Source organism: Abramis brama (assembly GCF_963993115.1).
Source record: "Abramis brama genome assembly, chromosome: 19".
NCBI lineage: Eukaryota > Metazoa > Chordata > Actinopteri > Cypriniformes > Leuciscidae > Abramis > Abramis brama.
This window is the reverse complement of record NC_139981.1, coordinates 15,795,573-15,810,538: the sequence shown is the minus strand read 5'-3', so window position 1 is coordinate 15,810,538 and position 14,966 is coordinate 15,795,573. Positions and strand designations below refer to the sequence as shown.

General features: G+C 38.0%; 1 protein-coding gene and 1 long non-coding RNA gene across 21 annotated transcripts in view; one reads left to right on the top strand and one right to left on the bottom strand.

Moving 5' to 3' along the window:
• tacc2 (transforming, acidic coiled-coil containing protein 2) overlaps positions 1–13,832 on the bottom strand; it is a 65,774-nt gene extending 51,942 nt beyond the window's left edge. For 16 of the 20 annotated variants that reach the window (XM_084092453.1, XM_084092457.1, XM_084092439.1 and 13 more), the window contains exons 1-3: positions 11,695–11,806; positions 7,013–7,073; positions 4,180–4,236 (exon numbers count right to left, since the gene is read on the bottom strand). In XM_084092453.1, the coding sequence (XP_083948579.1) occupies positions 4,180–4,236; positions 7,013–7,073; positions 11,695–11,708 (132 nt within the window). In that variant the 5' untranslated portion in view covers positions 11,709–11,806. Of the gene's footprint in view, positions 1–2,614; positions 2,960–4,179; positions 4,237–7,012; positions 7,113–11,685; positions 11,819–13,696 lie in introns of those variants that run through there. The other 4 variants (XM_084092455.1, XM_084092454.1, XM_084092450.1 and 1 more) reach the window with 4 other exon arrangements.
• On the top strand, positions 10,882–14,755 carry LOC311069367. Its single transcript, XR_014603511.1, has 3 exons — positions 10,882–11,011; positions 13,672–13,859; positions 14,075–14,755. It is a non-coding gene; the product is annotated as an uncharacterized lncRNA (long non-coding RNA).
• Positions 14,756–14,966: the final 211 nt, after the last annotated feature.

Here is a 14,966-nt window from a genome sequence, read left to right as displayed (position 1 = left end):
TGATCATTTGCCCTCAGTTCAGACGTGCTCATACACAACATATGCATACTTCCACAGAATTCATTCGCTTACTGTTTCTTTCCAAATGAGGCAAAATAAGCGATTGTGATTTCCAAATGAAAAAAGATGGCTTCATTCAACTGAACTACAAGATTAAATGCATTCTGAATCATTTTGTAAAGGGCCAGGCCAGGCCAAAAAATTAAAAAATAAAAAAATAAATGTAGAATTTCTATATGCAGAATTTATTTACATATAGTTTTTAAATTTAGAATGCTTTTTTTCATACTGCAAGACAATTGAACTACAAAAAGGAAATCATACTTATTTAAGAAATTACTTCAATTACTAAATGATGTGGTTACTTAAAATACTTCCCTTTATACGTTCAAAGAAATCTCCTTCTCTGACGATTGGCCGTTCCCATTAGGGGTCGAAATAGCGGATCATCCGCATATTTATTTGGCACAGGTTTTACGGCAGATTATACATTCTAAAAAAAATATTCAACTAAAATCCTTATGTTAGGATATGATGTTAGTGACATGACAATTAGAGATATTTATTTAATTTTCAGTATCTCCTTTGCATAATATAAACTCTTATTTAGAGTAAAAGAGAATCTTATCCCTTCAAAACACAGACACACTCATTTCACTCATTGATCGACAGTATGATTCACAGACAAGTCTTTGTACAGCAAAAGAAGATCATGTTGCATGCTCTCTGTAACACAGGTCACATTAGAGATGCATTACACAGAAGCCCCACATCCATTACCCATTGTTTTTATCAGCACACTCGATATACGCATGCATTCCCACCTCTGCTGTAGGTTAAGTGTTATACTCTCTCTGAGCTTTAAGACACGAGTGAATTCATACATTGATCTACATTCCCAGGCCTTTGTGAGCACAAACACCACTCAGTTTGAATCAGGTCAGAGTATCAAATGAAACTCCCAGAAGTCCAGACAAACTCAAGTATTCGGTTTCCATTAACTTATTCAGAATTTTAATTTGTTTGCCAAACCTGTAATAAACACAAGGGTTTCAAATATCAGTAAGATTTTGTAGTGACAGATGGCTGGGTTTTCAACAGAAAACAGCTAAATCTCTGAAGAACAGGATGCACTTCACACACCGGTGAACAATCACTGTACTGTATCATTGTATACCTAAATCAGTCTCCCTCAGCCCCCTGTGTGGACCCAGTGCTAGACTATTCCAAAATCCCTGTCATCAATCTGTTTACACTCCCTCGGACAACAAAACAAGGCATTATGGTGTTAGTATGGCAGTATGGTTTTAATTAACAAATCAAGCTACATTTTTATTTATGCAATTGGGGAACAGAAGTCTGGGACCACTAATAGTAAAAATACTTCACTGTTTATTTTATTTTGATTTATTTATTTATTGTAATAAATTACATTATCAACAATTTGAGTAAAAAGTTAAACTGAAAAGTTCACAGAAATTGTAAATAACAAAATCCTAAACCTTTTTTTCCAGTTTTAAATTAGATATTGAATCATACAAATACATAACTTTTATAACACATTTTGTTGAGCTATAATGCTTTATATATTATATAACAAGTTAAATCATGAGCCAAATACATAATACTATAAAATAATGACTTTACTTCACTGAATCGAGGTTTTGTTCATGCTGCATAAAGCCACATTCATTCACACCTCCACTTGACTTTAATAGAATAATACAGCACTTAATCTGTTTATGATCTTGTTTCTCATGGTTGGTTTTAAGTTCCACAGCTTCCTGTTTCCTGTATACGCTGTTAACTTGTATCTAACCAAAAAACTAAATTGAGCACACAGTAACTAAAATAAGCCACTTTCGATGAGTTACATTTGACTGTGTGCTTACAATGTTAAAGCTGTATGTGGGCATCTCTTCCCCAGATATGAAATAGGCAACCTTTTAAAAAAAGAGCCAGTCCATCATTGTCCTTTGACCTACAGCATGAGTGGTCCTGAAAAGTGGACCCCATATGGTCTCTTTTGCCCTGCCTCTTTAACAGCCCACATTGTCCTCCACTACAGTAAATCCCTGCTGTTAACTACCATGCTTCCTGGCTGTGCAGGGCTACTGGTTGTCATGGCAATCATATAAGCCCAACACAACAGCCTGACCTCTACATAGTTGTGGTGGGATACACACACTACCCATAAATTATATGAAATGCAGTCCAGTTTTGAATTAGTATATAAAATAGACCAAAATATTATCCCTCTTCAGGAAGCACACATTACTGTACTCAGCTAACACGTGTAACAATCCAAATCAATACAGAAGCAATACAACTATTAGGCATACACTGCAAAAAATGACTTTAATAATGAGCTTTAAATTAGTATTTTTTCACTTTTTAAATGTTAACATCTTTTAAAAAAATAACGTTTTACTACGAAATACACTTTAGAAAAAATACATTCTCTGAAAACAAGTCCTGACATCTCATGCAGCACTCACTGCAACATTGTAAAACTATCTTGTTTTAAGGATTTGACAGATTATAGAAATGCTTGAGAATATAGGTTAAGTGTAAAGCGCCACTAAAGCAGAAACTAAATAACTGCCAAACTCACCTTCTCTAGGTAAGGAGGAACACACACTTGCACGAGAACGGTGCGGTCCCAGGGAGCGCGAGCAGAGACGTGTGTGTGTGTGTGTGTGTGTGTGCGTGTTTTGGTTCAGCCGGGTAAAGACATAAACATGCTGCAACACATGCTGCCTATGTTCCTGTCTCATCCACAGACTCCTGACTCAGCTCCCTTCACCTCTCCTGCTACAGATCCATGCCCTTCAGAAGAGAACTCTGATAGTCCCTGAAAGTGTGAGACAGACTGTTCCTCCTGAGAAGCAGTACTAGGAAATCTCAGACTAGTCTAGGACACTCACAGAGCAACTTGAGTAGTGATCCCTCCCCCTTCTCCGGGTAACTCGTTCAGCATGACGCTTCTGTCCTCTGATCCCGCCCTCTCTCTCTCTCTCTCTCTCTCTCTCTCTCTCTCTCTCTCTCTCTCTCTCTCTCCTGCTTCTGATGTGTGCTCTGCTGCTGTTCTGTCACTTCCTGCTGGGGGACTGAGTGAGTGAGGACTGCACTCTGATGCACACGCTGCAGGTGTACACTGGGAAATGAGCCAAAGATCAGTCTCAAAGTAGCTAGCATGGGGGGGAACATGATATAGACTAACTTTTGAGGCTTTTGTGAACTAGAAACATATATTTACACTTAAACTCTATGATTTTAAACAGAATACAGACTTGTTGAATAATAATAATAAATAGGCACTCCCTATAGGCACTCAATTACTAGGGTCCCCATTATAATGCAGAATTTTAAACACTCTGCAGTGGTTCTCAACCTTTTTGACTGCAAGGTCCCCCTTTGTCCACAACAATATTCAAAGGCCCCAGACCTTTCCAGTTGTTTATGAGTTACTGCATAAAAACTTTTTTGTAGTATTCTTTACTCACAATTTAGGCTACCTGATAAAATATTTTAGAGCTTGGCATAACTAGAAAAATTAATATTTTAACCCTGCTTCTTTAGTGGCTTCTTTTTTTAGTGGCATTTTACACTGCAAAAAGTGATAGTAAAAGTGACAGATAGTTTTACAATGTCGCAGTGAATGAGAATGTAGAGAATGTATTTTTCTAATACAAGTGTATTTCGTAGTAAAACTTTTTTATTTTTTAAAGATGTTAAAAAACATTTTTTAGATTCTTAACAAGTGAAAAGTAACTAATTAAAAACTTATGATACAGTCATTTTTGCAAAGCAAAGCTCATTTCTCTAAAAAAAAAAAAAAAAACAGCCTAAGCAGGTTTGCTGACATCCAAGGTTTTTCTGGTTTTATAATTGTTTTAGGGCACTATTCAGCTGGTCATCTATGAGAGACAAGTTGGCCATCCAACTAAACACCAGTTAGACAAGCTGAAAACCAGCTTGGCTAGAGACATTTAAGCTGATTTAAGTGGGTTAAGCAAAATATTAAAGTAAATCCACATGTTAACTGCTCCTATATGTTCTCACTAAATATTTTGTTATCCTGGGCTGTTTCTGAACCAAAGTTAACGTAGAAATACCATGCACACTGCCAGTGCAACTTCACACACACATGCTGAACCCCTCCAGCACCTCATTTACCATGGCAGACTGCGTTTCTTCTGGAGGAAATAGCACCACGTTGTCTGGAGCGCCCTCCTGTGGCAGAGACATATAGGTGTAATGCAAAAGGAGAGATGGATACAAGTTCTGGAGATATAGGAACAGTCTTGGGAGAAAAGCATGGCAGATTTGAGTAACCATCTACGGTGCTGTTGTTGTTGGAAGTTTACCGAGAGTAGCCTACTTAACGTTCGTTCTGGAAACCTACCAAACTGGTTGGAGTCATCCATGAAAAAGCACAGAGCCAAATAGGTTGATCCTATTAAGATAAACCCTGAATTCCAAGTTGAGTAGCCTTTCAATGAAGCATAATACCGCCCAAATATTCCTTTCTGGGTCCATTGAAGATCAAACCACATGTCCTAAGTCATAAATGAGTTTTAACTCTTTCCCCGCCAGCGTTTTTGAAAAAGTTGCCAGCCACCGCCAGCATTTTTTTTTTTATCACTTTCGCAAAGGTTTATGAATATCTGAATATGCAATAGGCCTATATCAAAAGAAAGAATAGACCCTAAAAAAACTTTTATTCTAGCTTCATGCATTCCCTTTTTATCAACACTTGAATGTGTGGTTTCATTTAAAAAAAGCAACATTGTGAGCAAAAAACTGAGAAAATCATGTTTTTGTCAAAGACTACATCCAGATCGGATTCAGAACGATGATCAAACATAGATGGAGTAGATGGAGTCCATCAACACCCCCAACGCCTGCACAGTCCTGGGTCGACATTTCATTCACTAACATTATTAAGCAGTTTTGATGCTGTTTAATGTTGATGGTCGCGTTGTCGCCTGTGTTTTGATCAGGAGATTCTCTACTCTTTCAGAATTAGCCTAGAGAATAATTTACCGTGTAACAGTGAAAACCGGAAATTTCTGTCAATGGCGGGGAAAGAGTTAAAGGCAGGGTAGGTAGGATTTATTAAAAATTAAAGATCCAAATTTGTTAAAACTTTCTATATATATCAATACATAATTAAAATGTAAGAACTCTGAAAAAAAGAGTATAAAAATCAAGTGACTCTAGACCGTTTAATCTGTATTAAACACAGCTCATTATTTCGATTCGGGACGAATCAAAGGATTGGCTTAGGCGACTGTCACTCTCTCGCAACCATGGCAACCACCCTTTTGCCACACAGCACCTGCCCACTTGCGCGCGACCGTTTGATTTGAGGAGTGCGAGAGGCACGGAACCTGATCACACCTCCGTCCAGTAGATGGCGGTAATGCACTATGTTTGCAAGCTGCCAATAAAATCTATCGAAGAAGAAGAAGAAGGCACTGAACCTAGGAATACCAAAACAATGGCAGAGAAAGAGCAATCTAAATTTACAGTACCGGCATATGCAGTTAGTGAAGGCAAACCAGGCAAAAAAATGCCCCTTCCCCTCCGCTTGTCTCAGGTAAATAATGCGTCCTCTAGCTCAGCGGTCGGAGTCGCGCGTTCATGTGTTTTGGGGGCGTGGCTTTGGAAGAAGCACAGAAATGAGGGGTTGGAGTGAATGGAAATAATGAGATGTCTTTAAAACAGTCGTGAGAGGTCTACAGACACTCGATTTTGATACTTTCTTTTTCAGAGTACTTACATTTTAATTATGTATTGATATGTACATAAAGTTTAAACAAATTTGAAAAATAAAATTTTTAGACCATTTCTACCTACCCTGCCTTTAATATCACATCAGCAGCAAAAGATGTGTGCGAAAGATTTAAATTATGGGGATCATTGTTGGAGAAGCTACTTTGAAACAGTAGGCTAGCTATAAACTAATAATTTTAAGATACTGTTTTGAATAAATAATTATCTAGGCTAATAGTAGTCAGATTATAGGCCTATTACCAAAAGTGTAATGACAATGTTATAACAAAACAAAAAAATCAAGTAATTTGTATTCAGTAATGGACTACAATAATGGTGACAGTAGCCAGTACAAGTAGTCTACAGGTAAATTTATATTAACTATAGCCTAACAACAGCAACAACAAAATCCTAGTTTGCATAACTTGGTAAAAAGCAAAGAACCTGAAAGAACCGAATCAGTAGAATGAAACAGATCCCAGGGCAAATGAGGGCGGCGTTTATAACAAACCGATTCACTAGAATGAATCGGGCATTCTAGTGATTCATATGTGAGATAGAACTGTTTAGAATGAATCAATTCACAATTCACTGAACTTTCCAACGCTAAGAGAGAGGACCATTGAGGTGAGCGCGTTTGATTATTTCATCTGCTCAGACATCAAAATAAAATAAAAAACATAAAAAAAACATGATGTAGCGGTTGGTCACACGACAACCAACCTACTTGTTGAAAAATGTTATTATTAGGCTACTGGAAAAGCTGCATGTTGAAAGCAGGCTCATGCTACTGAGAAAATTTAGTTAATATAGGCTAGTAGCGTCTCTACTTTTAGTGATGGAAACAGCATAGTGGTTCAAACTGGGGGAAAAAATCCCACACAGAATAAATAGCCTACACTGACCATCTGCACTCTTTCAAAACTAAATGCAGTTAGAATGTTTGACAACACAATGAAAACAATGAATACAGCAGCGCATTATTTTTACCACAGCACTCTCTCTGTCTATATATGTGCTGTTATCTCTAGCACAGCTTGTCACAGGCAGTATGTCAGTTGTGTGGGAATGCAAACAGATGTCACCAAAAAAGTCATAACAGCTCTAAACAGCAAGTGTAGTTTCATTCAAGGCACACAAGCGTTGTAGTTCAAGCCTGGGAAGCATTTCAGAAGAGACGAATAACACTGCGGTGCTGAGCCAGGTATGTCCCAAACAGAAACCCTCTTACCGGAAGCTCTGAAGTGCTGTTCTCATTGCCCATCTTGTTGAGTGGGGTTGGCAGGGGACCCCTTCACATCAGACCGAGACCAATGTGAAGAAAGCAGACACTGTCAAGGAATTACAAACACTATTTCCTCATCAGACATCCAGTGAAACACTGAGCTATGAGCGATCAGGGAGTGAAATATGTGTGCAAGTATGTGTCATGTGTTGAGATTAAGAGGCACTGATGAAAGCAGAACAAAGTGCAGAGATGCTGTCCAGTAGAAAAACTTAAGAATATTAATATAGTCATGGCTTTCAGGCAACATTTATACAATAATTTGTACAATAACTATTACGTAAAGGCCTGAAATAATCAAACAACCTGTTAGAAAATCCAAACTCTGCACAGAAGTTCAGATTTCAAGTGCAGGTTTTGAATCTTCAAATGTGAAAATCCAGAACACAGAAAAGGTAAACCAGATTGAAACCAAATAATCCGAAAACAGAAACCCATGAGAAACTGTGACAATCTGGCTCTCAAAAAAGAGGGACAGTATAGCCAACAGAGGAGTATTATACACATCGTACTATATTTATCACTCAAACTGCACTGGGGCCGGTTCACAGTAAAGTTCTGGTTGCTGGTGCCATAGTGTCATATTCTAAATAATGATCATTTTAAATCAATAGACTGTGTGGGATAAAAGAGAACATTTTTAAATGTGATTATGCTAGGTGGGCAATATGTTATTTGTCGAATACACACACTACTGTTAAAAAGTTTGGCATTAGTAAAATTAATACCGGTACTTTAATTCAGCAAGGATGCATTAAATTGTTAAAAAGTGAAAGTAAAGATTTATATTTCAAATAAATGCAGTTTAAAAAAAAAAAATGTTCTATTCATCAAAAAATCCTATAGGGAAAATTGTGTCATGGTTTCCACAAAAATATTAAAAGTCTTGAGTAATGGCTGCTGAAAATTCCGCTTTACAGTTCTTTTAAATTGTAACAGTTATCACAGTTTTTACTGTATTTTTTATCAAATAAATGCAGACTTGGTGAGCATAAGAGACTTCTCTCAAAAATCGCACTGACCCCGGACATTTAAATTGTACTGTACATATAATCACAACAATTTTCCTGGTGAAATATAAGAAAAATTTACATTATATATTCACAATAATTTGAATGCACTTTTTCTTTGACCATTAAGTCCATTCAGTAAAAAATATGTGTAGTTTTTATGATCCTTACTTGTCTGCCAACTTGCAATTATGAGAATGACGTTTTAATAGCATCCTTGATCTAAAGTTCATAATAAAAAAAAATGGTATGTTCGATTAATATCCATAAATAATTTCAAACTGTCCGTTTTTCATCGTGCCACATTAAGCGAGTGATATTTTCAGGCCCATTGCACATCTGGCTTGAGAAGTTGCTCACTGTGTGAAGGTTAGTGAGAGTGATTGGAGGAGTGCGTCTTTTAGCCCATAAAAAAAGCTCTTCTAGATGGGTCTAACAGAGCTCTGGCCAGAATCTCTTTTAAGAACACCACAAGCTCATTATAAACATAAATCAACATCCTGGAGCATTTCGCACACACTGTTGACCCTCGGCCAGCACTCTGCAGAAAGCTCCAGGGCCCATCAGTCAAGCTGTCGCCCCCTCAAACAACCACAACTACAGCATGCTCTAATGTGAAGAAACTCAGTACACAGGATCCCATCTATCTAAACCTTCTGTAAAACACCATATCCCTAGTGCTGTGTATTAATCTCCATGAGCATTCACTGAAGATTGAGGGCGTGATCTTAAATTCAGAAATACTAGTCCTAGATGTATAATATTAAACAAGGTCAGATAGTTCTTTCATATGGGCACAAGAGAACTTAAGCAACATGTTGCATGGCACAGTGGCACAGTTTTAGCTCTGAGTAGGAGTCTGTTTTAGACCCATTGGCTGTGTTAGTGGGTTAATCTGGTGCAGTAAGCTCATCATTTGACAGATTGTGCCAGTAGATGCGTGTGAATGAGAGGGCGATTGGAGATTACTGCCAAAATCAACTAGTCAAAAGAAGCTGCCCTCTGTCTCTCCCTGCTGAGAGTCATTACTCTACAAATCTTGGAAATTAGACATGGTTTGAGACCATGTACTTCTATCCCTTACCAAACCCATTTTCGGTTATGCCACATTAAATATAGTGTCTACCCTAACTGAAGGTCCATGATCGCCAATACAGGTGTAGAGTGGGAAGTGTTTAGAAGGAAGTCGATAGAATTATATAACTACTGGAGATTTAGCTTTAAAATGTAATGTAAAATACAATATCAAATACTTTTTGTGTAGCACCTTCAAAACACAAAACTATTGTGTCACACAATGTTCAAGATCATCTCAAAGAGTTGATAAAGACAATGTTTGTGTGTCCATGCGGCTCTGCTGGGTGATCAGTGCCTGCTCAAAATCCTGGAAACCTGAATACGAAACTTGTTATAAATAGATGCTGTTCCTGTCTGTCACTCGTTATTTAAGTCTTCCCATCCAGCCATGAGTAAGTTTCCCTTCCAAACAAACTGTGCTATGTAATACATAGGCCTATACAATGATTTCAATGCAAATAATGTCTGAAGAGTCAAGTTTAGATTTGGCTGGGCTTTCAGAAACAACCGATCAAGAAGATAAACAAGAGAGAAGACAAATGACGGCAGTGTTCTGAGCACTGTCGTTCTGAGCTGAGTAAATGGAGGGTAATTCCATCCCTGATTATGTTTGTGTCATCCAACGCAATATAAACCGAAACAAATACAGACTTCTAGATTTCGTAATTCTTTTCAGTTCTCGCGCATGCGTCGTGGCGCTCTCATGAACTCACATCAGAGGCCCACACAGAAGAAAATGAATAGTTGAATAAAGTAGTTATTTTTATTTATTTATTTTTTGCATACAAAACGTATTCTCGTCGCTTGATAAACTTAAGGTTGAGCCACTGTAGTCAATTGGACTATTTTAACGATGTCTTTACTAACTTTTCTGGGCCGGTAGATGCAATTACCAAGCAGCCTATGAAGGAGTGAGACAGATTTAATAAAAAATATCTTAATTTGTTTTCCCGAAGATGAACGAAAGTCTTACGGGCTTGAAACAACATGAGGGTGAGTAATTACTGACAGAATTTTAATTTTTGGGTGAACTAACCCTTTAATAATTTGCTAATGCACTCATTGTGTGCATGCATGTTTTTACATTGTACTTATATTTTTTAAATTTAAAAATTACCTGCATTTTATTACAACTGTAATTAATTATGTAATTACATCTATAATTACACTGACCCTTTCCTTACCAGTTAACCTTACCAATAAACCTGTGCCTGCCTTACCCTTATCCCACTTCAACAGCAGCAAAAGTGTTTTGCAATACAACATGAACACAATAAGAACATTGTACTTAACCTTTTTTTTTTAAGTACATAATAGTATTAAAGACACCTAACATAAAGTGTGACCAAATTTGATGTGCCACAGTGTTGCATAATACAACCTTAAAACAAAAGAAATATGATTAATTTATATGGGCATTTGTTTAGTTTTTTCCCTATATCACTGATCTATGAAGTCTAAGGGCCCTATTTTAACGATCTGAAACGCAAGTGTCAAAGCGCAAAGCGCAAGTAACTTTGTGGGCGGGTCTCGGCGCTGTTGCTAGTTTCCCGGCGGGATAAATGGCTCTTGCGCCCGGCGCAAATCTAAAAGGGGTTGGTCTGAAGTAGCTTCATTATTCATAGGTGTGGTTTGGGCGTAACGTGAAATAAACCAATCAGAGCGTCATCTCACATTCCCTTTAAGAGCAGACGCGCTTTTTCCTTGGCGTATTGATATTATAACGGCGGATTTGCCAGGCGCGCGCCAGGAGCGGTTCACAGCCGAGGAGAGCAACGCTCTCGTCACGGCCGTAAAAGAGAGAGAAGTGACATTGGGGATGGAGAAACACACCCAAATTAAACAGGCATATACTAATGTGGGTAAATGTGTAAGCTAGATGTATGCTTTTATAATAAATTGTCTATCTATCTATCTATCTATCTATCTATCTATCTATCTATCTATCTATCTATCTATCTATCTATCTATCTATCTATCGTTTGTAATAATATGATTTGCAAAAATGAAAACTGCTGCTTCTGTGTTGAGAGAATCAAAGTGTATGCGCGTTGTGCACGCTATACATTATGGTCAAGCATGCGCCCTTAAAATAGCATAATGAACAACGCGCGACGCGCCACTGACTTTAGACTAGGTTTTTTCTGGCCAGTGGCGCAATTGTTTTATGGACCAGTAAAATAGCACCAGGGATTGTTCGCCCCGGGACACGCCTCCTTTTTTTGCGCTGAACCGCCCAGGGAGCGCAAATTCATTCCCTAGTTTAGCGACGTGCTTTTGTGGAGGGGAAAGCGCGCTTTGCGCGGGTGCAAAATAGGAATGAAACATGCGTCGGTGTACAAAGTCAATTGCGCTGGGTGCAAGATAGGGCCCTAAGTGTAAAAATGCACTAAAACCTAAAGTGAACGAAAGGAAATCTAAAGTGATACTAAAGATTTATGTCAGTTCAGTAAATCACCTCATTTGAACTAGTTATGGTCATTGTGTTAAATTCAAAAGTAATAACAGCACATTCAAGTCAAATTCACTCACCCAGCTCACAGAGGCAGAAGCATTTATCCACACTGTCACAGAGTTAATGTAGAGCTTTAGGTTGTGTTCATTGCAGCTACAACACAGTAAACAAACTTGAGACAACTGGCACATCGGGTTGCTATATCTGCACAGAGTATGAGCAGGCAAGAGGGGGTAAGCAGTGGGTTGACAGAGAGACTGTGGTGGGGGGGTGCACGGTTTCTGACGGGGTAGAGATGACAGAGTCAGCTGGACGGTACATGGCTCTTGGTAACACTTGTAAACAAACACAATACCATAAACTAAGCAGAAAGGATTTTACCCTTCCCATAACCCTCTTAGCCTGTCAACAGGGCCCCAAAGCAATTACACAGCACTTTTCTCTGAGCTGTATCCTCCATCTCTTTCTTAAAGGTGCACACAGTCATTTCGGATATATTAATTAAAAGACTGGAAGAGTCCAGTCTTATCAGTAGTTTAATAAAAGATATTTAATTTTACATAGAGCAGGTCACCTCAAATTGCTATCTTGCTTTCTCAGCAACCTTCATATTAACAGATATTTTGCTCACAGAATACATTAATCATAGTTGATTGTGAATAGAGAATTTCTACAATGGCATCAACAATTGAAAACTTTCATTGAGAAATGCTACATTCACACTAAGTGTTAACATAATCCTGTTCACACTGAAGGTGTTTTTACTTCTGGAGGTCGACAAGTCACTGTACTGTTTTGGTCAAGGCATTCGCACTTCTGGATTCCCACATGTTTGCGGTGTAACTAGCCATATTTGTGTAACCAAAAGTATAGTGTCAAATTGATCCAGTGATGTTAAATAACTAATGTAATTTAATAAAGCACATTTTTGCCATGTACAGTAAATTAGTGAAAAATGTTAATAGGGCACGGGAATATAACTTACCAAACCAGTGTTTTCAGCTCTTTCCGCCATTCTCCAAGACCTTCCATTCAATGACTATTTCCAGTCGTTCTTGCTAAACTCCCTAGATTGAGATCTTTCCTTTGAATTCAAACTTAAATTCAACCACACAGCTGTTTCCCATTGGAAAACCATACAGTGCATACATAAATGCATTATTTATGTATCATCCATTATCTGCAACCTGTTAACCTCACCCGTTTACACTCTTAAACACAACAACATACACTCCATTTCACTTATTCACTAAATAATCATTCTCACCTTTTGATACATAAAATTACAAAGCCATACCCTGACCTTTTAAAAGCATAAAGAAAACATGAATTAAAGTATTTACTGGTCAATGTAATAAATCATTTTTTAATTTCTGGCACGCAACACACCCTTTCTCCTCCTTGATATCATTACAGTATTAAAAGATTAAGATTATTATACAAGTATTAAAATAAAGCCTATTAAAACAAGTATAACATGACTGTAGTGCATCTCATCACTTAAGAGAGGCTGAATAACAAGTTATTAATAAATCATAAAGACAGCATTTATTGTCTATAAACAATCATTGCTTATTTACTGTTCAGATATGTATAATTAAGCATTCACTTAATAGATACAGAATGCACAAATATCGCTGCTTGTCATGGGAATCAGTTCCTTATTTCTCTCAAACTATGTCTTTTTTCAGCACAAGACATCATTTACTTGTTGCAATCTTGCCTAAAATGCAAAGTGTCTAGTGCCTTCCATTTATCCATGTCTGTCATTCCTTTCCCCGCTCACAATGTACAGATATTGTCAGGCATCTCTTTGCACCTCCCCCTCTTTTTTCCCTTCCCTTCCATTCCCGTCTCCTTTCACTCTTCATCTCCAGAGCTCCGACCACTACAGGCCAGTATGAGAAGAGACAGCCAAAAATACACGGCTTTTTCTTTCATATCCCCCTGACGTCAGCCCAGTCCGACACAAATACTCCCCCTCATCCCCTTTTTCTTCCTGCACTAACAACCGGCGATGTCTTCCCACTCATTCTCGTTTCGTTTTGCCATTCTGTCTGCAGTACTATCTGAGAGATGCGGTGTTACCTGGCTGCGTGCGACTCCGATGCAGCTTCCCATCCTGTATTCCATGTCCTCCTGAGGAGAGGTGACAGAAGCACTACAAGGCTTGCAAAAATAGTCTCTCCAGGACTGCATCCCCACTCCAAAGAAATGGCATCGCTGAGCAATGCAAGCAGGGTGTGAGCAAGTGAGTGCAAGCGTGCAAGGGTACCCTCATGTATATGTGTGTGTGAGGGAGTGTGTGTGAATAAGCATCATCTACTGCAAAGCCCGAGGTATAAGTATGACATACATGCTCATTCTCTTATATAATAATGCAATTATATAAATAGCACAGTTGAGGATTCAAAGAAAAAAAAAGTCTTGACATTTTTTTTCCCCTTCCTTCGTCGGGGTTTGCAGTGATGCTGAGAGATGCTGCTCTGCAAGTGGCTGAAAGCCCCTCTGTTATCGACAGCGACCGTCACACAAGCAGGGAGAGGAGGGGGAGGACAGAAAAGGGGAATGAGAACGAGAAAAATAAAAGAACAGAGCATCTGCGAGTTTATAAGAGCAACAGCAGCCGGCATGACGACACGGTGCTGAGCATCAAAGACATTCGCCAGAGGAAATGGAGCCACTCAAGTGAAATGGGACAATGGCAGAAAATAAAGGGATTTCACAAAATAAAGAAAAGTCATAATGACACAGATAAAGCCGTACGGAGATTCGCAGACTAAATTGAAAATATTTATTCTCTAACTGGCATTAAAGTCAGCATGAAATCATAATTGTCCCTTGTTATTTTCTTAATGCATGTTACTGGTCAAATTTTGAACAATTTCTCTAAGCATTTATCAAATAAAAATTAAATAAAAGTATAAAAATGTCATCACTTAACATTTGCAAGGCCAGGCTGCAGTTCAGTCAATTATATTCAGATTTGCCTCCAATCCAGCAGGCAACGCTTACGTTTCACAATCCAATCAACAACTGGAGGATAAAATAGTTCCCACCCAAAAAAAAAAATTTCTTGTTCAATATGCCGTTAGACTTGGACATGTGTCACAACGTGGTAGTAAATTTCCATTTCATGTCAACTTCAAGAAAAAAAGAACCAGAACCAAAATAAAATACATTAAAAATCACATCTGGACCCTCATTAAAAGCACAGTTTATCAGAATCATATCTGTTATCAATATTAATTCATTTAATATTGTTTGACGCCTAAAATAAGCATGACGACATTGAATTGACAATGACAAAAACTACTGATTTTAGTTTAGCACATTTATTTAAGACTAAATAGTACTG